At 37.8% G+C, this 22382-nt stretch overlaps 1 protein-coding gene across 2 annotated transcripts in view; it reads left to right on the top strand.

Moving 5' to 3' along the window:
• The window catches only part of SGCE (sarcoglycan epsilon), a 67547-nt gene extending 56773 nt beyond the window's left edge, over positions 1–10774 (top strand). The window contains exons 10-12 of one of the 2 annotated variants that reach the window (XM_044919959.1): positions 7657–7700; positions 8579–8613; positions 10475–10729. In XM_044919959.1, the coding sequence (XP_044775894.1) occupies positions 7657–7700; positions 8579–8613; positions 10475–10525 (130 nt within the window). In that variant the 3' untranslated portion in view covers positions 10526–10729. Of the gene's footprint in view, positions 1–7656; positions 7701–8578; positions 8614–10474 lie in introns of both variants that reach the window. The other variant, XM_021689622.2, reaches the window with a different exon arrangement.
• Positions 10775–22382: the final 11608 nt, after the last annotated feature.

The following is a 22382-nucleotide window of genomic DNA, read 5'->3' as shown; positions in this document are numbered from 1 at the left end:
TTTTATTCTTGGAAATGGATAATATGTGCACTGTCTCTATGGTAACTCCCTATAAGCCAGAATATGTGATTAACCTCATTTTCCAACCATGCCAGATAATAGGGAAATTCATTGTATCACGTTCGTCACAGCTGTCCTTTACGCAAATTCAGCTTTTACTCTCTTACCTTAAAAGCATGGCCCTGTTTTTAAAGTTTTATTTCAGCACCAAGTACATACATACATACGTATTTTGGTCATTTGGATTGAATTGAATTCTCCACATTAAAATGAGATATTATATTTGACGAGGCATTACAGTACTTGATAACCAAGTACACGCTTGGAGAATGCTGCCTGGTATTTGTTAATTAACCCTTCTTAAAAGGGCATGCATTTCATCTTCCCATATTCATACTAGCCTTACTGATTCATAAATGATTTGGTTAGCTACAGGATTTCATGTTTATTCTTCAGACGACACTGGAAATATTCAGGCATAAGGACATGGCTGAAAGTTTATGTTGGCTTCTAAGCAAGACTCAAGGACATTATAAGGCTTTTCAAAGCTTTCCTTCAGAGCTACATGGAAATTTGCTCGGGTCTTTTAAACAAGTCAATCCAGGAGGTCTAGAGAACCTTAGAAAAGTGTGAGGTAGGGCGCCTAGGTGGCTCAGTTGGTTAAGCGACTGCCTTCGGCTCAGGTCATGATCCTGGAGTCCCGGGATCGAGTCCCGCGTCGGGCTCCCTGCTCATCGGGGAGTCTGCCTCTCTCTCTGACCCTCCCCCCTCTCGTGCTCTCTCTCTATCTCATTCTCTCTCTCAAATAAATAAATAAAATCTTAAAAAAAAAAAAAGAAAAAAGAAAAGTGTGAGGTAAAGAGGACTCAATAACAGTTGTATGATGAGGGGTTGCCACCATAATTTGTCAGTTACACAGTAATATTTTCTTTTTGGTACAGTACTTCACAGGACTTAGACTGGCACCATACCTTAGACAGTAAAAAAATGTTTAATCATTTGCAGATGACAAAATTGAGGCATGGATAAGAGACAAAGCTAAATTAGGTCAAAACTGAGATTAGATTATTTGCCTACCTTGCTATTAAGTCAAAGATAATGTAGTCATTGAACTCAGAAGGATCTCTGATCCAGGTTACAGGCAAGGGATTGAATAGGTCATGGACAGGGAACCTGGAGAGGGGCCAGGAGATGGAGCTTATGCTCTGAAGGGACGATTTCATTTTGTACAGTGTTCCTTCTACATTCCAGATTACAGAGACAATATAAACAGGCTGTTAAAATGATCACATAGTATAGAAATGTAAGGTCAATTTAGTTTGATCTTTGCTAATGTATTTATTAATAACTGTTTTATTTTGGAATGATTTTTGAGGTTCAGAGAAGTTGCGAAGATAACACAGAGAGTTTCCAGAGATCCCTCACCCACTTTCTCCCATTGTACCTTTGTCAAGACTAAGAAACTAACATTGGTGCTTTACTATTAAGCAGACTTCAGATTTTTTTTTTTAATAATTTGAGATTTCACTTGTTTTTTTTTTTAAAGATTTTATTTATTTGAGAGAGAGAGAGACAGCATGAGTGGGAGGGGCAGTGGGAGAGGGAGAGAGAGAATCTCAAGCAGACTCCATGCTGAGTAAGTGTGGAGCCTGATTCAGGGCTTGATTCCAGGACCCTGAGATCATGACCTGAGCCAAAACCAAGAGCCAGAGGCTTAACTGACTGTACCACCTAGGTGCCCTGTGAGATTTCACTAGTTTTTCCTCCTAATGTCCTTCTTCTTGTTCCAGGACTTTTGTCAAGGACACAATAATTGACATGTCTCTTTACTCTCCTCTGGCCTGGGCAGTTTTTTAGACTTTCCTTGTTTCCCCATGACCTTGACAGTCTTGAAGAGCACTAGCCACATATTCTGTGGAATGTTCCCCATCCCCTAACACAGTCAGGCTTTTTGCATCTGTACTTTGTTATCTTTGCAGTTCAGTGAACACATGTTACCATTAACAGTAAGAAGAACTTTTCTCTTTATAGGCTGTCACCTCATTTCCATTCATTGCTGGAGATTACATTATAAAATAATTCTTTTTTTAAATTTATTTTTGATTTATTTTTTATTTTTTGAGAGAGAGAATGAGAGAGTACGTGAGCAGGGTGGGGAGGGGCAGAAGGAGAGGGAAAGAGAGAATCTTAAGCAGGCTCCATGCCCAGCAGGGCTCCATCTCACGACCCTGAGATCGTGACCTGAGTGGAAATCAAGAGTTGGACGCTTAACCAGCTGAACCACCCAGGCACCCCATAAAGTAATTCTTAAAAGTAAATCTGCTTTCCCCAAAGAATCATTGTTGTGATTAGGAGTTATGTTTTTGACCAAAGATTTAACTTAAAATACATTACAGATTGACTGATGTACCTTGAAAACAAAACTTTGTAATGATTTGAATGAAGAAAACCAAATTCCAAGTCATAGAATTTTAGGTCCTAAAAGGTATGTTGAGAGAGAGTCTAGCCTGGTTGTTTCCAAACCAAGTTGAAGATCAGACTCACCTGTGGAGCTCCTACAATGCAGATCCCAGGGCCCTAGATCCACAAAAGGGTTGAGAATTCCCAAATAAAATACTTGACAGAGCTAGGTTTGAGGATTTGGGAAAGCCAGCTTGGTGTTTCTTTTGGGGGTGGAGGTGGGGAAGGGGTTGTTATTCACATTCCTCCACCTGGAGTTTTAAAAGGGGAACAGTGTCTCCTGATTCCTCCCTAAGGTATGTAAAGAAGAAAAGTGTGAAAGGGGGCGGTTTAGAGTGTGGGGACTATTTGTGGGTTTATACTTACCAGCTTCAAAACTTTTTGCACCTCCTTCAGTTGCCTGAGGAAAATGGTGTAGAGAAGTGAGAGATGAGTACTGATTAGTACTGAATGGGATAGAGAAATGCTGAGCCTCAAAAAACAAAAAACCACTGGGAAATTGTAATTTTGCACTTTTATGGGAGGCATTGGCTGGAGAATTTCAGATATTCTATTTTCTGAAAAGGAATTTATTCTAAAATTTGTGATGTATTATGTTTTATTTAGGGGGTAGATCTGCCTCCTTATTACTCTTTTCTCATACCAACATCAATATCAATCTATTTTTCCTGAGTGGGAGGCATCTTCATAGAAGATTTTATGTAATGAATAATAGAGAAAAGCGCCCAAACATTTTCTAGAAAGATTTTAATTGTCTATATGAAAAATTTCCGTATTCATTATACTAAACATGATATCTAATCCAGAGTAATTGGGTCTCCCTCAAAACAGGAGGTAGGTTGTGCTTAATCTTTTATAAATTAATGAATATAAAACTAGAATTAAGTCTTCTAATTAAAGATATAGTAACAAATCATTTTAACTCTTGTCTAAAGTGTTTTTCCATTTGTCTCCCCGTGGGTAATAATGAGAACTAACTATGGTAAAATTTCATAAATAAAAAATCAGATTTCAATGAAAGTTAATACCAGTTGAAGAGAATGTTTTAGGGGACCAATATAATGGTTTCCTGTTGACAAGAAGTGTCAAGCGGCCAAGGATATTTCAGAGCCATTGACTTTTTTTTTTTTTTTTAATTCAGCAATGGATGCAATATCTCTTTGATAGCTTTTGGTTCTATAGGTTTGTACTGCTTCAGTTTAAAGCCATGGTAGGCTTGCTTTTGGCTTTATACAAACAGGAGAAAATAACTAAAAGAAATAAATTAATATCTCCTTTCTCATTTATGTTCCATGTATGTTCTACACTGGTTTTAGTTAAAATTAGGTTTGAAATTAAAAATTATAGTGATGTTTTCCAATTTCTCTGTGTCCTTCCTTCCTTAATCCAGATAATGGCCCAGTTCTTTAGTAAAAGTAAGTAAGGGGTCCAAATCGGCATTTTTGTTGGAAAAAAATTATAGAAAATTCAAGGGTTAGGCAACATCAATTTTGCTGAAATAATTGGGAAATTCCAAAAATCTACTACTATAGTTAAATACATTACTTATTGTTAAAGGGCTCCATACTAATTCAAAAGAGAAGTGTTTTGTATTCTACATAGCCAAACTAATGTCATTTATTTTCAACTCTGGCACAGATTCTGTGGCTTAATGCAAATCACTTAACCTTTCTTTGCTTTTGAGTCTTCCAGCAAGTTGGAATATAATGTTGATAATCATCAACCTAACTCATAGAATTACTCTACAGGATATCCAAGAACGTCAAATTACCTTAAAATGGTTGTACAAATAATAAATAATTGTGTCCTCCCCCCAAATCACTTATTTATTAATTTGCACGTTATTACCTTTGCTTCCTTGAAGAATAAAGTTTGTGCAATGGCTAATTTACATAATTTTCTATTTAAATGCATGTAATTAATGGTAGTAAAATTAGAAAATAATTAATGCTAATAATTTAGAGAACTCCAGTTTTCTTAAATCTTTTTTTCTCTGTAATGTAGTTTACACATAATAATCTTTCCATTAGTCCATTAATAACGTAATTATTCTAAATAGTTTTATGACTTTATAGAGGTCCTTTCTTTGAAGGTTTATTGGGCTTCTATTTGAAGTCATGCCCACTATCTTGGGTAATTGCCTTCAGCGGTGCGTTTTCACCAAAGATGGAAATGCTTCCATTTTCTCACTGTCTAGTCTGCTTGACTGAAGCAGAGTTACTCCTGGGAATTTCTCCAGTATCCCTGAAGCAGTGCTTTCATGAGGTACCTCCCTTCAACACTTCAGTGGAATTCACACTTCAAGTATGCCCATCATGGACATTTGAACCCTCTGACACTCACAGGCTCACCTGCAGTCACAGGTTTGGGCCCCCACCCACAAAAACAGAGCCAGGTCTGCCCACCCAGGAGATGCTGGGGATGTTGCTTCTCCACCTATTTCTTGTCGAGCACCTTTTTGTACATAGAAGCACTTTCATAGAACTCATCCGTAGTTCAGTTGAAGTTGCAAGTAGTGCATGTACATGGCTCAAACCTGACCAATTGGGACATGCACTGCAGGTAGTTTTAAATCCCTAAACCAAAGTCCCACCATTACTTTCTCACAGATCTCCAGATTTCTTGCTACCTTGTGTGTGGCACTTTCTCAACCAACCGTTCTCCTTGAACCTAGCCAAGCCCATTCCTACTTAGATGGTTTAGTAGTGTAGTGGAAGAGGAAGAAAAAAAAAACAGGGCTAGAAAAGAAATTACAGGGTGGAGATTGACTTTGATCAGTGGTTTTCAAACTCTGTTCCACAGAAGGGTAAGTTGGACTGACCAACGGGAGTGAGGGGGCTTCCAACTACTAGCCAAATACTGATTTTGAATTTGGGGTATCCTTGATTTGGGGCTTTTGAAAGCTTTCCTTGTCATCTTCAGTATTTTTGTTTTGTCAAAATGTATTGATTTAATCCATTGATAGGCTAGGTAGAGCTAGAGGTGATGGGAAATGAAGTGTGTGTGTGTGTGTGTGTGTGTAAGGTGTGCTGTAATAGCTTCTAATGTAGAATAGATAGGCCCACATTAGTTGTACCTGAGAAGTTAAAAGAAAATTCGTATCCCCCTCCCAAATGCCCATGAAATTGCGTTTTGACTTCTGTATTAAAGATGTTTGTTTTCCCACCTTTAACTCTAGAATTTATTTTTTCTGTGGTTTATAAATTAATCTTTTTACTTCCATGATCAAAACCAGTATAAATACATCGTATGAAATACTGTAAGAATAAACAAGCATATAAAATACTCCATGAGACCACACAAGGATAAGTAGCATTGTTATGCAATGGCAAACAAGAATATAATTATTGGGATGAATTATTAAGTAACTTCCTTGAATTGAATTAGAATTGATTTTGTTATTTCCTTAACAATATATTTAAAATGGAGCTGAAAATCTAAAAAAATTACTCAACGTCATTAACATTCCTATAGATTAAGAGTTTAAATAGTATTTAGCCTTTATCGCTTTCTACTTTAGATCGTTGTATTTGGAGCATAATATTTGCCTGCCTGAAATGATTCAGATCAATGGTTTACAACTCTGTTTCTTGGAGGTTTCTTAGAAATGCCTTAGGGGCCAGCATGTGGGGCAAAAGAAACAAAGCAGACGGGATTCCTGGCTCCCTTGTTTCAACCCAGGCAACCTCACATTTATCTCTTTTGTACATCAAGAGTTCTGCTTAGGATTTCAATTAAAAGGAATTCCATTGCTGAAGAGAAACAAAAAAACTGAAAACTCCTGGCTTGGATCTAGTCCTACTCTGTAGTGAGGGGCTGACTCCTAGAATTTCTTCCACACAGAATCTCAACTGTACATTTTTGCAAATGAATTTTAATATCAAAATTTGAAACTAAATGAGTATGAATGTTAATAAATATGTGTATTTTATGTGAATCTTTCTAAGTATCTGCACTTTTGCACGTATTCATTCAAAAATTATTTATTGCATGCTTACTGTTGGGGAGACTGAACAAAAATAAGGGGTTCTTACTGGTAAGGCACTTTAACATTATGTGATGAGAAATACAACAATCAGCAGTGTACGAAACCATACTAAATGGTAACCTAATGGGGAGGCAGTGCTTAGAGAGTGAGGAGGCTAGAACAAATGGTACTTGAGTTATTTTTTAATTAAAACAAATAATAAGTTAAAAATGTTTAATTAACATTCTTTGTGGGGTAGTTTTAAATTATAAGAGTAACCGTGTCCATTGTAACAAATTTTAAGTTGAGTTTGCAAGGACAAATGGGAGCTGGTTGGGTACAAGAGATGGTCGTGGCTGTGGTGGTGGTGCTCCATGTAGGGACCAGATATATTGATGGTCTTCTGGGCCAAACTTAATTTGCAGGTAGGCATAAGGAAGTAATGAAATGTGCGTTGTTTGAATGACATAATCGGAGTTGTGTCTTAGGAGATCATCTGACAGCAATGTGCACAGTGGATTATAAGGGATCAAGAATGGGACTAAGGAAACAATTCAGCTCAGTTGCGAAGTTGCAAGTAAGAAAGGGTGATGGCTTCAACCAACAGAGGTGGGAAGAAGAGGACAGATTCAAAGAGAGAATGAGGAGAATTGTCAAGAGTTCCCAAGATTGGGATGGGGGAAGGGAAGGAGGGAGGGGTCGATGATGACTTCTGCATCTTGACTATACAGTTGGGTGGATGGCCCGTGTCATTCCCTGGGCAGGGATAGAAGAGCATAGCTTTGGCATAATGAGTGAAGATGGGTATGTATGTTGTTCTGTGAGAGTATGTGAGCATGTATGTATGTTCCACACCTGGAAAGTGTGTGGGTTCTAAGCACAAGTCCTGGAGTCCCTGGGTTCATATCCTTATCTGCCATTAGCTATGTAGCCTTGGACCTCTAAGCCTGTTTCCTCATCTGTGAGTTGAGAAAAATAATACCTACCTCATAGGGTTGTTGTGAGGTAGAACACAGCATTTAATAGGAGCTTTATGAATGTTATCAAATACTATTATTTATCTTCTTCAGACCTTAGGTTTCTCATGCATAAACTCATGGGGGTAGGCTGGGTTAGATGATTTCTGGGGATCTTTTTAGCTATAAAATTTTTCATTCTAGTATGTCTGCTGTCTGTTTGCATGTGTATAAACAAACACAGTTTTACTCAAAAATGCCAATCATTTCTAGGAACTTGCAACATCAGACTCAGATTCCCCAACAGCAGACTACAGGTAAGTACTAAAAGTAGTAAGTTGATATTAACGTATGAAGCTAACAGATTAAAAGATTATTATAGGACCATGTAATTTATGAAGCTTTAGCTTCATCAAGTAAGGCAAACCAGTTGTGTCATTCCTTAATCAGAGTTAGAACCTTAGAATAATAGCTTAGATTATTGCATAGATTGCCATCGGAGTGATAAACACAGGGTAAATGATCTTAGAGCAAAAGCATCCATGGAGGTCCTGTCTAATTAAGGAAGACTGAATAAAATCCCCTTCCTTCAGTGAAGCTCCCTATTCTTCCCCTTGGTATGAAAGATTCTTAGCTTGGATGCATCCAGGATTTGTCTCAGTAAGTGAGCAGCTTGAAACTGACTCTTACAAAAGGAAACCATTGTGACTAATCACTGAGGCTTCAGGGGGATAAATGAGAAATGGTTGGCCTGGTTTTAATGCCACTTTAAAAAGCTGTTATAACATGACCAGTGACAACAAGATGGCGGACGATTCTCCCTTGACTATTCTATTTCCCTAAGACTTGCTTTCTTTAAGTTTATTTCTTTCAAGTGTCCCTAAAAAATTTCCACAGCCAATTATTTCATTCATCTCGGTACCAAGTAGATAACTTATTCATGATTGTCTTCTAATTAGTGGTTGATTCCTAGTTCTAATTGCCAGGCAACCAGTAATGCCTTTTGTGGCTCTCTTGGAAAAGCAAGAGAAGTTTTAAAAATGTAAGTTGGATGTGGAATTCTGAGTATGAATAGTGGTATTGTAGTAGGGAAGCTATTAAGTAAGTCTCTTAAAAACTTTAAGCACATATAGAAATTTATTGGATGTTTTTATTCAGAAATTATTTTCTCTATTACTGCTTTCGGGAATTTAAGGAGATTTTCGTTTGACAACTTTTCAAAGATTTGAGGCAAGTATAATAAAGTTGTTCATCAGATTTTAATTATGAGATAGTGTTTATCAGAATTTTCTCCCACAGTTTTGATCACTTGTTTTAATTAAATGCTAACATGTTTCAACAAGGGTGTTCAATATATTGATGTGGTGGTGCTACTGTGTAAGCATTCAGGAGATTGATGAAGGAATCAACTTTGTTATAAATACCTGTTACCTAAAGAGCAAAGACAAAAACAAATCCCTATTAACACTAATTGCCTGGCTTTTTTTTTAACAAGAAAACATTTAAAGGAATATTCCTACATTTCCCTCATTAAATTCATAAACTTCTAACTCTTCTAAGATGCCTTTCCTCTGATTCTTAATTATTTCATGCAAGGGGTGAGTAGAAGGGAGACAGTTTCTAGTTAAACAGTAAGTAACTTATTTGTGTGTTTTAAAAATCTAGATTTTACTTATTCTCCCATTAGAGGAAATAAGGGAGCCTGAATAGATGATGTTAGAGAGACATATTTGATAGCAGTATAGATTTTCAGCAAGTAGACTTGTTAATGTGCTAGTTTTTAGTAATAGGCAGCATTTCCAACTACAAGGACAATTTATGCTGAGCAAATGGGATAAGAGCCAAAGAATTTCCCTAGGGGAATTTTAGGCTGTTCAACCCAATTTTCTAGATTATTTTTCTAAAACAGATTTTGGGGAGGCATTTTGCTTGAGTCAAGGAAGCTTTGATCTCCTTTTTAGTTAATACGATAGCCTATTACCTCCTTGTTTTCTTATATTTTTCTGTGATTTGGAGCACATTATTGACTAGAGTGCACTAACTCCTCTTGGTTGTTTTCTTCTTGTCGTTGTTTTCGCTGAGTCCCCAAAGTATCTAAGTGCTAAAGGGAGAGAGACCGCCCTAGCATTTTTTACAATTATGGTAGATTGTTGTGTTTCTGCCTCTGAGAAATGTACAACCAAATAGGGTTATGCCTCCCAGAGAGAAGAACTGAATGGGCAGGTTAATTTCCTTATTCCCATTCCGTTTGTTTGAATGAAAAAAATAGTTTGTTTCTCAGTTTCCAAGTTATTCTGCTCTGTATGCACATCCATGGATTTAGGGCTCTTTATGTATTTTCCTGGGTACAACAGCTTTTCTGTCGCTCCTTCCTGGTCGCCCCGGTACCACAAAAAGGCAACCACATTTAAAATAATAATTTGCTTTTTCCAAGTACCTCAAAGCACTATGCAAGGTCACAGTTTTCTTTATGAAGGTAATTTAAGCACAGGGCTTGTCTCTTGGATACCAAGTAATTTTATCTGTAGCTACTTGAATGGACTTTTTCGGGAAGAGTATATTTTGAAGTTTGTTTTATTTAGTTGGCTTTTTTTTTTAAATGATCACCCATAGTTTAAGAAATGAACTAGCTGCTGGTGTTGTAATCCTGGACTTAAGCACTCGCTGGGATAATAGAGCAGTTACAGGCTGACATTAGCACTACCTTTTTGGACGAGGCCCAAGCCATTAGGTTCGATGCCCCTTCAGGTTTTCTCATTTTCTTTGCCCTTCCAGCCCACACAATATTTTCTAAAAAGCTGCGATTAACAGGTACAGTCATACATCCCGCAGTCAACCCCATTCTTTTTGTTTATTGTGGGAGGAAGTTTCAGACCATACCTTCTGAGAAGTACAAACCATTATATCTTTGGCCCAAGGACTGATTTAGAATTTTTTCCTTTTTTTTAATGCAGAGAAATAATGTCAACATGATTATTTTAAATTGCATTGAGAAGATAGAAAATTACTTCTTGTCATACTTTGTTTTGCTCAAAATCTAAAAAGTGTCCCTGCCCTAACTCATGCCCATGTTCGTTCTTCCACACTCCAGGTAAATGGTATCCCTGAAGAAAGGAAACTGACTGAAGCAATGAATTTGTAATCAGACAGCATAGCAGTTGTATCTCATTTCTTCTCTTTTCCACTAATGCATGAGCTTTTCTGGCATATGGTATGCATGTCGACAGTATTAAGTCTGTAGCAAATAACACAATATAACTTTCATTTTACTAAAGTATTTTTTTTTGTACTTAAAGCATTTTTGACAATTTGTAAAACACTGATGACTTTATATTTGTTACAAATAAAAAGGGACCTTTAAAATAAATATTATTAATGAAGCTTAATGTCGGGTGAAATTTATTTCAGAAAATATTTGATTGCCTTCTACATGGTAGGAATCTTCTGTTGCTAGGAACAGGTCCATGTGGTCGTTTTTTATTCAGTAAGATTTTATTAAGCACATTCTATAGATACAGAAAAATATCTATGCTCTGTGTTCCACGTGAGCAACCCATTTAAATAATGCTATTATGGCATGTCTCAATCTGTTCTTTTATATACTACTTCTTGGAGTGTTTTAAGGTAGACCTGGTTTTAAGAATTATGGATCTGATGATACCTTGTTTATGAAGGATGGCCCTGGGCTGCATAATTACCTGTTTCCATTATCAGATACTTGTTTTTAGAAGCAAGCCAGGAGCTATTACTCAAAAAGAGAATAGTTACCCGCTGTTAGTGACATGAATTAGCTCCAAACCCCTGAGTTCCCCTGTAATAACACTACTTTCAAGGCTTTCCTCCTACCATGGTGGTCTGCTTCATGCATCTTGGATACTATTGGTTAAAATGTGGTTATCAGTCCAGCTCTCAGGGCTACTTTTTTTTTTATAGACTAGACCAGCTAGAAAACCTTCTCCTACTCTGCTCTGAGCAGATTTCTGTGTTACTTGTTAATTAGTCAAAGGACACACAAATGCTATGTAAATCTGATTCCAAAATCTAAAAAGATTGCCTGTTAGCATTGTTTGCAACAATGTGTCTTTCACTTAGGGGGAATATTCTATCATGTCCTTGGCATTGGAACCCCCCCTCCCGCTAGCCCCCCAATGCCAAGGACATGATAACTTAACAAAGGGTGTAGGTTCTTTGATTTCTTAAAGATTTATCTTATATTTTTATTCCTTCCCAAGACAAATAGAGGGTTGCCACTTGCTATTCTTCAGGACTTACCAGCTTTAGGTTGTATATATATTGGGTCAGGTTCAAGTCCTAGGAGGAAAGGTTGCCATGACTCCAGATGACTAGATTGTGACACAGTGGCAGAGAACGAACAAACTATTGCTCCTTGCAGTGAAATCAAGCAGGAACTTGGAAGTTCAAGTAAACAGGAACAATAATATGTGATCCACAAATAAGGAACTAGAGATCAAGGGTTAGGAACTTTATTCATCTCTTCTAGGAAAGAGGCCACTGTAGAGGTTGGAAAATGCAGTTGGAGTTAGCATTGATTTTTGCACTGACCATATTAAGGAATTGAATAGGATAAAAATTATTGGTCAGCATCTCACAAATTGGCGATAATTGCTTTAATCTCTGCAATTCTCTCTGAAAAAGTGGTCTTGCCTCTGACTTAATATTTTGATGGGGACTAGTGATGTTGAACATTTTTTCATGTGTCTGTTAGCCATTTGCATGTCATCTTTGGAGAAGTGTTCATGTCTTCTACCCATTTCTTGACTGGATTATTTGTTTTTTGGGTGTTGAGTTTGATAAGGTCTTTATAGATCTTGGATACCAGCCCTTTATCTGATACATCATTTGCAAATATCGTCTCCCATTCCGTGCGTTGTCTCTTAGTTTTGTTGACTGTTTCCTTTGCTGTGCAGAAGCTTTTTATCTTGATGAAGTCCCAATAGTTCATTTTTGCTTTTGTTTCCCTAACCTTTGGAGATGTGTCTAGCAAGAAGTTGCTGTGGCCAAAGTCAAAGAGATTGTTGCCTGTGTTCTCCTCTAGGATTTTGATGGATTCCTGTCTTACATTTAGGTCTTTCAACCATTTTGAGTCTATTTTTGTGTGTGGTGTAAGGAAATGGTCCAGTTTCATTCTTCTACATGTGGCTGTGCAATTTTTCCAACACCATTTTTTGAAGAGACTGTCTTTTTTCCATTGGACATTCTTTCCTGCCTCATCGAAGATTAGTTGACCATAGAGCTGAGGGTCCATTTCTGAGTTCTCTATTCTATTCTGTTGATCTATGTGTCTGTTTTTGTGCCAAGACAGTACCATACTATCTTGATGATTACAGCTTTGTAATAGAGCTTGAAGTCTGGCATTGTGATGGCACCAGCTTTGGTTTTCTTTTTCAATATTCCTTTGGCTATTCGGGATTTTTCTGGTTTCATACAAATTTTAGGATTATTTGTTCCAGCTCTGTGAAAAGAGTTGATGGTATTTTTATAGGGATTGCATTGAATGTGTAGATTGCTCTATAGCATAGACTTTTTAACAATATTTGTTCTTCTAATCCATGAGCATGGCGTTTTTCCATTTCTTTGCAACTTCCTTAATTTCTTTCATGAGGGTTCTATACTTTTCTGAGTACAGATCCTTTGCCTCTTTGGTTAGGTTTATTCCTAGGTATCTTATGGCTTTTTAAAAAAAATTTTTTTTAAAGATTTTATTTATTTATTTGACAGAGAGACACAGCGAGAGAGGGAACACAAGTAGGGGGAGTGGGAGAGGGAGAAGCAGGCTTCCCGCGGAGCAGGGAGCCCAATGCAGGGCTCGATCCCAAGACCCTGAGATCGTGACCTGAGCCGAAGGCAGACGCTTAACGACTGAGCCACCCAGGCACCCCATTTTGATGCTATTGTAAATGGGATCAGCTCCTTAATTTCTCTTTCTTCTGTCTCGTTGTTGGTGTATAGAAATGCAACTGATTTCTGTGCATTGATTTTGTATCCTGCCACTTTACTGAATTCCTGTATGAGTTCTAGCAATTTTGGGGTGGAGTCTTTTGGATTTTCCACAGAGTATCATGTCATCTGCAGAGAATGAGAGTTTGACTTCTTCTTTGCCAATTTGGATGACTTTTATTTCTTTTTGTTGTCTGATTGCTGAGGCTAGGACTTCTAGTACTATGTTGAACAACAGTGGTGATAGTGGACATCCCTGCCGTGTTCCTGACCTTAGGTGTAAAGCTCTCAGTTCTTCCCCATTGAGAATGATATTCGCTATGGGCTTTTCATAAATGGCTTTAATGATATTGAGGTATGTTCCCTCTATCCCTACACCGTGAAGAGTTTTAATCAAGAAAGGATACTGTACTTTGTCAAATGCTTTTTCTGCATCTATTGAGAGGGTCATATGGTTCTTGTCCTTTCTTTTATTAATGTAGTGTATCACATTGATTTGTGGATGTTGAACCACCCTTGCATCCCAGGAACAAATCCCACTTAGTCTTGGTGAATAACCCTTTTAATGTATTGTTTGATCCTATTGGCTAGTATCTTGGTGAGAATTTTGGCATCCATGTCCATCAGGGATATTGGTCTGTAATTCTTTTTGGTGGGGTCTTTGTCTGGTTTGGGGATCAAGGTAATGCTGGCGTCGTAGAAAGAATTTGTAAGTTTTCCTTGCATTTCTATTTTTTGAAACAGCTTCAGAAGAATAGGTATTCATTCTTCTTTAAATGTTGGGTATAAATCCCCCTGGGAAGCCATCCTGCCCTGGGCTCTTGTTTGTTGGGAGATTTTAGGTTACTACTTCAATTTCCTTGCTGGTTATGCATCTGTTCAGGTTTTCTATTTCTTCCTGGTTCAGTTTTGGTAGTTTATATGTTTTGGGGAATGCATCCATTTCTTTCAGATTGCCTAATTTCTTGGCATATAGTTGTTCATAATATGTTCTTATAATTGTTTGTATTTCTTCGGTATTGGTTGTGATCTCTCCTCTTTCAGTCATGATTTTATCTACTTGGGTCCTTTCTCTTTTCTTTTTGATAAGTCTGACCAGGGGTTTATCAATCTTATTAATTCTTTCAAAGAACCAGCTACTAGTTTTTCGTTGCTCGGTTCTACTATTCTTTTGGTTTCTATTTCATTGATTTCTGCTCTAATCTTTTTTAATTCTCTTCTCCTGCTGGGTTTAGGCCTTATTTCATACTGTTCTTTCTCTAGCTTCTTTAGGTATAAGTTTAGGTTGTGTATTTGAGGCCATTCTTGTTTCTTGACAAAGGCTTGTTTTGCTATATACTTCCCTCTTAGGACCGGCTTTGCTGCATCCCAAAGATTTTGAACAATTGTGTTTTCATTTTCATTTGTTTCCATGAATTTTTTAAAATCTTCTTTAATTTCCTGGTTGACCCATTCATTCTTTAGTAGGATGCTCTTTAGCCTCCATGTATTTGAGTGTTTTCCAAATGTCCTCTTGTGATTGAGTTCCAGTTTCAAACCATTGTGGTCCAGAAATATGCAGGGAATGATCCCAGTCTTTTGGTACCAGTTGAGACCTGATTTGTGACCAAGTATGTGATCTATTCTGGAGAATGTTCCATGTGCACTCAAGAAGAATGTGTATTTTGTTGCTTTAGGATGGAATGCTCTGATTATATCTGTGCAGTGCATCTGGTCCAGTGTGTCATTCAAAGCCCTTGCTTCTTTGTTGCTCTTCTACTTAGATGATCTGTCCGTTGAAGTAAATGGGGTGTTAAAGTCCCCTACTATTATTGTATTATTATCGATGTGTTTAATTTTGTTATTAATTGGCTGCTCCCATGTTAGAGACATAAATATTTACAATTGTTAAATCTTTTTGTTAGGTAGACCCATTAATTATGATATAGTGTCCTTCCTCATCTCTTATTACAGTCTTGGTTTAAAATCTAATTTGTGTGATATAAGGATTGCCACCCCAGCTTTCTTTTGACATCCATTAGCATGATAAATGGTTTTCCACCCCCTCACTTTAAATCTGGAGGTGTCTTTGGGTCTAAAATGAGTCTCTTGTAGACAGCATATTGATGGGTCTTGCTTTTTTATCCAGTCTGATAGCCTGTGTCTTTTGATTGGGGCATTTAGCCCATTTACATTCAGAGTAACTGTTGGAAGATATGAATTTAGTGCCATTGTATTGCCTGTAAGGTGACTGTTACTGTATATTGTCTGTGTTCCTTTCTGGTCTATGTTATTTTTGGGGTCTCTCTTCGTGTAAAGGATCCCTTCTAATATTTAATATTTTTGCAGGGCTGGTTTTGTGATTACAAATTCTTTTAGTTTCTGTTTGTCTTGGAGGCTTTTTTTTAATCTCTCCTTCTATTTTGAATGACCTCCTAGCTGGGTAAATGATTCTTGGCTGCATATTTTTCTCATTTAGTATCCTGAATATATCATGCCAGTCTTTTCTGGCCTGCCAAGTCTCTGTGGATAGGTTTGTTGCCAGTGCAATGTTTCTACCCTTTTAGGTTATGGACCTCTTGTCCCGAGCTGCTTTCAGGATTTTCTCTTTGTCTCTGAGATTTGCAAGTTTCACTATTATATGTCAGGGTTTTGAGCTATATCTATTGATTTTGAGGGGGTTTCTCTGTACCTCCTGGACTTGAATGCCTGTTTCCTTCCTCAGATTAGGTATAATTTGCTCCAATATACCTTCTGCCTACCCCCCCCCCTCTTTCTCCTCTTCTGGGATCCCATTCATTCCAATAGTGTTTCATTTTATGATATCCTTTATCTCTCGAATTCTCCCCTCATGATTCAGTAGTTGTTTATCTCTGTTTTTCTCAGTTTCTTTATTCTCCATCATTTGGTCTTGTATATCACTAATTCTCTCTTCTGCCTCATTTATCCTAGCAGTTAGAGCTTCCACTTTCAATTGCATCTCATTAATAGCCTATTTGATTTCAACTTGGTTAAAGTTTTGTTCTTTTTTTTTTTTTTCTCCAGAAAGGGATTCTCTAGTGTCTTCTATGCTTTTTTCAAGCCCAGCTAGTATCTTTATAATTGTTAGTCTGATCTCTAGTTCTGACATCTTACTAATGTCCATATTTATTAGGTCCCTGGCAGTCAGTATTGCCTCTTGTTCTCTTTTTTTGAGGTGAATTTTTCCATCTTATCATTCTGTCCAGAGAAGAATAGATGAACGAGAGAACAAAATATTAAAATGGAGCAACAACAACCCCAGAGAAATAGACACTAAACAAATCAGAAGAGACTCAAAACCAAAAAATAAAAAAGGATAAAAATTTTTAAAAAGAGAATATAATCAGACAGGTGAACAAAATAGAGCAATACACTGGATCCTGTGTGTATTTTGGCCTGTTTGTTAGAAAACTAGATCCCAAAATTATAAAGAAAGAAAAATGTATATGTGTACAAAAATAAAATTAAATACAATGAAAGGATAGAATATAACTCTAAAAATGAAAATTAAAAGAGAAAACAAGGAAAAGGAAAAAAAAGGAATATAAACAGGTGAACAGAACGGAGCAATACAGTATTTCCTGAGTGTATTTTGGTTGGTTTGTTAGAAGAAACTACATCTCAAAATTGTAAGGAAAGAAAAACTTTATATATATATACATATATATATATGTATATATATATATATGCAAAAATAAAATTAAATATAATGAAAGGATAGACTGTAATTGTAAATATGAAAGTTAAAAAAGGCTTTAACAAAGCAAACAAACAAAAACAGGAAAAAAAGGAAAAAAGTGAATATGATCAGACAGGTGAAGAGAACAGAGCCTTACACTAGATTCTGGGTGTATTTTGGTCCGTTTGTTAGAAGAAACTGCATCCCAAAATTGTAAAGAAAGAAAAACTTATATATACAAAAATAAAATTAAATACAATGAAAGTATAGAATGTAACTGTTAAAATGAATATTAAAAAAAAATTTTAAAAAGAGTTGATAAGAAATTGGTTGAAAAAGGAAAGAGAAAAAAATTAAATCTGAAAGACTAAAGAATCGTGGTGGGGGGAATCGTGAATTCTATATTCTATATTCCCCTAGTGCTGGAGTTTTTCAGTTCTCATTGATCCATAAACTTGGTCTTGGCTGGATGTTCTGGCCGATCTTCTGAGAGAGGGGCCTGTTGCAGTGGTTCTCAAGCGTCTTTGCCGGAGACGGAATTGCCCCGCCCTTGCCAGGTCCGGGCTAAGTAATCTGCTCTGGATTAGTCTGTGTGGCTTTTGTTCCCTGAAGGCTTTCTGCACAGCTTTGGAAGACAAGAATGAAGATGGCGGCCTCCCAATCTCTGGTCCTGGAGGAGCTGAGAACTCGGGGCCCTGCTCCTCAGTGCACCCCCAGAGAAAAACAGTCACTCCCATCTCCCTGGTCTCCAGCTGCACTCCATGCTCACCTGGCCTGTGACCGAGTGTTTCTATCTCTGGCACACAACCCTGCTTTGAGTCTCCAAACCCTGCAGGCTGCTGTCATGCACTCTGGCATCGCTCCTCCCGGGGTAGGAGCGGGGGGGTCTCCCCGGATCTGCCACTTCTTGGGCCCCTGCTTGGAGAGCAGTCGCCCGATTGTGCAGTGGTTTGTGGTATATGGCAACCCTGAGCTGAGAACCCTCTCCTGGGCTCACTCTTTGCACCCATCTTCCCCACTCTGATGCTTGGGAGCTCTGTTGCATTCAGGCACCCATGGTCTTCCCATGACCCCGTGGATCCTAAGACCACACTGTCCCACCTAGGATTCTGCCCTGCTTCACCACCTGAGCATCTTTCAGGCAGTGAAGTCCCTCAGCAGAGCAGACTTCTCAAATTTCCCATTTTGTGCTCCGCTGCTCTATCACTTGCCAGTAGCGGCTGATGGAGGCTCCCTCCCCTCACAGTTTATTTTCCCAAATATTGCCTCAGATTCACTTCTCCACACGTCCTACTTTGCAGAAAGTGGTCACTTTTCTATTTGTAGAGTTGCAGCTATTCTTTTCTTAGCTCTCTGGTTGAGTGCACAGATGATTTCTGGTTGAGTTTGCAGAATGATTTGATAGCTATCTAGCTGAATTCCTGGGACCAGATGAAATTAAGGTGTCCTACTCCTCTGCCACCTTGGACTCCAACTATATCATCTAGCTTTACATTCAGTTAATAGACTGCAGTTCAGCTTAGGTAATTTACTATGTAGTTTTCATCCTGGTGTTTATATTTGTAAAACTGTGGCAGCCATGGGGATGTGCAGCTTGGATCTTCCTTCAGGAAAGAATTTGCCAATCAGCTGCAAAAAGGGTGGCTAACTGCCAGCTGCCAGCTATTAGCACCTTCAGGATCTGCCTTGTCCTTTGAACAGAGGAACACTTTTCCTGGGCAGCCACCCTCCAGCCATGGCTGAGCATGGTGTCAGTACTAGGGCCTAGGACTCCTCTCGTGGGAAATCTTTACTCTGGAGCTCCCTGGTAGGTTGGCTGAGAGCCTCAGGTTTGCATTGCAGTTGGATGACCTCCTTGCCCAATCTTGCTACCTCTACACCCGCTCCCCTTTTAGAGAGGTCAGACCTCCATCATAGATTGAAAATTTCCATTCAATTCAAAGTAATAATAAGGACTGATTAGAGCTCCATTACAAATATAGAATATAAGTCTGTGTCCCAGAATACATGATCTTTTTTGGTGAATATTTTATATACAAGAAGCCAAAAAGTGTCAATCTTAAAAGTGGATTTTATTGAATCAGAAATTTCACTAGTTACCAACTCAGTAACTAGTGTGTTATTTGTTTTTGCACCATTTTTAAACAATGTGTAATTCCTTTCTAATCAACTGGGAATCAAATTGATTGCTTTTATAGAAGAAATTCACAAAAGACAGCAATTCAACCGAAATTTTGAATTAGTTTGGTTTCCCCAAAACAGGTTGTAAATTTGGGGATGATCCCAGGAAGCCAGAATATGAAAGCAGAAAGATTGAGGAGGTGAGGATGTTCTGAAGGAAAGCCAACATAGAATATGTTATTGATCAGGCTATTGTTTGGAAAGCAGAACTCTGTTCTACTGGGGATCCACTAAGGGACTGTATAGAATACACCTCAGAATTTCCCTTCAAAGTGACAAGAGATTTAGACTTTCATCTACAGACTCACCATCCTGCAGCTGAGTTGCTCCAAGGGACATTAACTGTCCTGTACTTCTGGGATTTTGCTGTGAGTGGGCTGAGCAAGATCCTGGTGCTCTGGAGAAAACCCTGGGGAAGGGAAGCTGAGAGATGGTAGGGAAACTCAAAGTGAGAAGAAAGCTAAATAAGCTGTTAGTAGCATGTCTTGATCAAGCAAGGGACACTGCTGGATTTTGCACAATATCATTGATATGCAATGTTAAAAGGCAACTACTATCATCTGACCTTATTGGTTAACGTTTCAATTTTCAGTGGGACAAAGTTATTGACACGTAACCTGTTAAGTCAACTTGTGATAGACCTGATGTTCATATTTAAAAGAGAATTGCTTGATGAGTTTTTTGCTCTCTGCTGAAAACTCATGCCAGGAGAGGATGGATTTTTATTTGGGGAAGAATTATTTGGTGAGCTGTGCTGATGTGACAGGTCAGTCTTCCTCCATCCTGCATGCTATATGATCTGGAACACATGGTATCCAGGATTTCTATGGGAAAGGAAATGAGAGTTGAAGGGTCACATGGGATGTTTTTCAGAGGTGGGCTTCAAAATGGCTTCCCTCACTTTCATCTATACTCTATTATCTGGCAATATCATGTTCTCCAAAGGTATTGCTGTGGATGCTGGGAAATGTAGTCTTCCTGTGTACTTAGGAAGAGGAAATGGTGTGGTAAACACGAGCATTGTTTTGCCACACATGTGGACTGGGCAAAACATGTAATTAGTGATTATGAACTAATTGTATATAACAATGAAGGATATAATTACACAAATAAATAGTTCTATCATCCCCAATAACCTAAATTGTGAGTTAGAACTTTCAATTGGAAATAAAAACAACAACTACTACAAACAAATGGACTAGATAAACAAATTTTGGAGAAATATTGCATTAACTTCTTGTAGAAAAATATATGACTATAGGTTCACAATCTCTTATCTGCAATTCCCAAATCCAAAGATTTTAATTTCTTCAAGAGTTCATAGCAAATTTATCTAATGGTAGAATCTGACCGGAACAAAAATGAGGTTTATTTTATCTTTCTTAATTCCACTTGGTGTGAGGCTTTGCTATAGAAACATTAACATTTTGTTACAGGGTATTGCCCTTACCCTATTGAGTATGTTATATAATGTAAGCATTACATTTAAGAAATCTGAAAATAATTGAATACCAAAATACATGTGGTCCCAAGAGTTTCCAGTAATGTATTGTGGACCTCTACTACTAATTTTGTAAATGTTATGTGTAATTTTTATATGATGTTTATACAATAAGCTTCTTTTTATTACCTAAATTTGGGGTTCCATGTGTGTTCTTAAAGCAAATTAAGTGGTAAAACAATGAGAAAAGATTGAAATAAACTGGTTTAACAGAATAATGCATCGTCTAGTTCTATCTACTGAGAGGATCTAGAAGCGATAATACCCCACAAAACCTTTCACTCAAATTTTGGTTTCTAGGAGCCAGGGCTTCTTAACAAAATGGCTGCTTTCAGGGCTTCAGAAGAGAAAGGATAGATGAGCCCAGAACCCAGAAAATAAGAGAAAAGATAATGGAGATTTATCAAAAGAATTCAGGAGCCAGCTAGATGGGGCTCATCTCACACTGGCCAAATATGAGACAATTACTAAATACAGTAATGTCTTATAATCTATAGATAAAATAAGATCCCTGAAAGTATACTTATATAAATGAATGAATGAGTAAACAAATGAATGAATGAATGAATGAATGAGAATGGAAAGTACTTCCTTACAGTAGAATGCCAGCTGATGCGGAAAATATGATGGGATCATTTTGCAACCACCACAGAAGCAACCGTTTCACACAAGAATCATGAATAGATAATTATATGGAAACCAAGATCTGGGCACCAGATATTCTAGGGTGCCATTGCTTCTTTTATTTTTTTAAGATTTATTTATTTGTTTATTTATTTATTAAAGAGAGGGAGAGAGAGAGACAGAGAGAGCACACATGGGGGGAGGGATAGAGGGAGAGGGAGGAGCCCAACGCAGGGCTTGATCTCAGGACGCTGAGATCATGACCTGAGCCCAAATCAAGAGTCAGACCCTTAACCAACTGAGCCACCCAGTGCCCCTGGGTGTCATTCCTTCTGAGTCTTCCAATGGACAGACCTAGAAAATATATTCATGTATATGTGTAAGTACACATCTTCTATCTCTATAATAAAATAGGATATTTACATAGTCTCAAAATTATCTCCCTACAGTGTCATAATGAATTATTATATTTGTTTCCTAGGGTGGCTGCAGTAAAGTACCATAATCTGGGTGGCTTAAAATAGCAGTATTTATTGTCTCACAGTCCCAGAGGCTAGCTATCTGAAACCAGTGTGTCAGCAGGGCAACCTCAGGGGAACATCTTTTCTTGTTTTCTTCCTAGTTTCTGGTGGTTTGCTGGCAATCCTTGGCATTCCTTGGCTTGTGGTGACAGCCCTTCGATCTCTGCCTCTGTGATCACATGGCATTCTCCCCTTGTGTGTCTGTGTCTCTCCTCTTCTTAGAAGGACACCAGTCAAATTGGATTAAGGGCTGACCCTAGCCCAAGGTGACTTCTTCTTAATTAATGACAACTACAGTAACCCTGTTTCCAAATAAGTTCACATTCTGAGGTACTAGAAGTTAGGACTTCAATATATCCTTCCCCACCCTCCACATTTAGTATGTTTATTGCCAAACTGCTTTCAAGAAGGTAAAGCCAATTTACACCCTAACCCACGCAAAGACAGTTTGGCAAAAATGACAAAAATAGTAATACTCATTTCTGGTACTAGTTTTAATCAATATTTATATGATTATCACTGAGGATAAACACTT

The sequence above is a fragment of the Neomonachus schauinslandi genome, chromosome 12 (assembly GCF_002201575.2).
Source record: "Neomonachus schauinslandi chromosome 12, ASM220157v2, whole genome shotgun sequence".
NCBI classification, from domain to species: Eukaryota; Metazoa; Chordata; class Mammalia; order Carnivora; family Phocidae; genus Neomonachus; species Neomonachus schauinslandi.
This window is presented reverse-complemented; position numbering and strand designations above follow the sequence as displayed.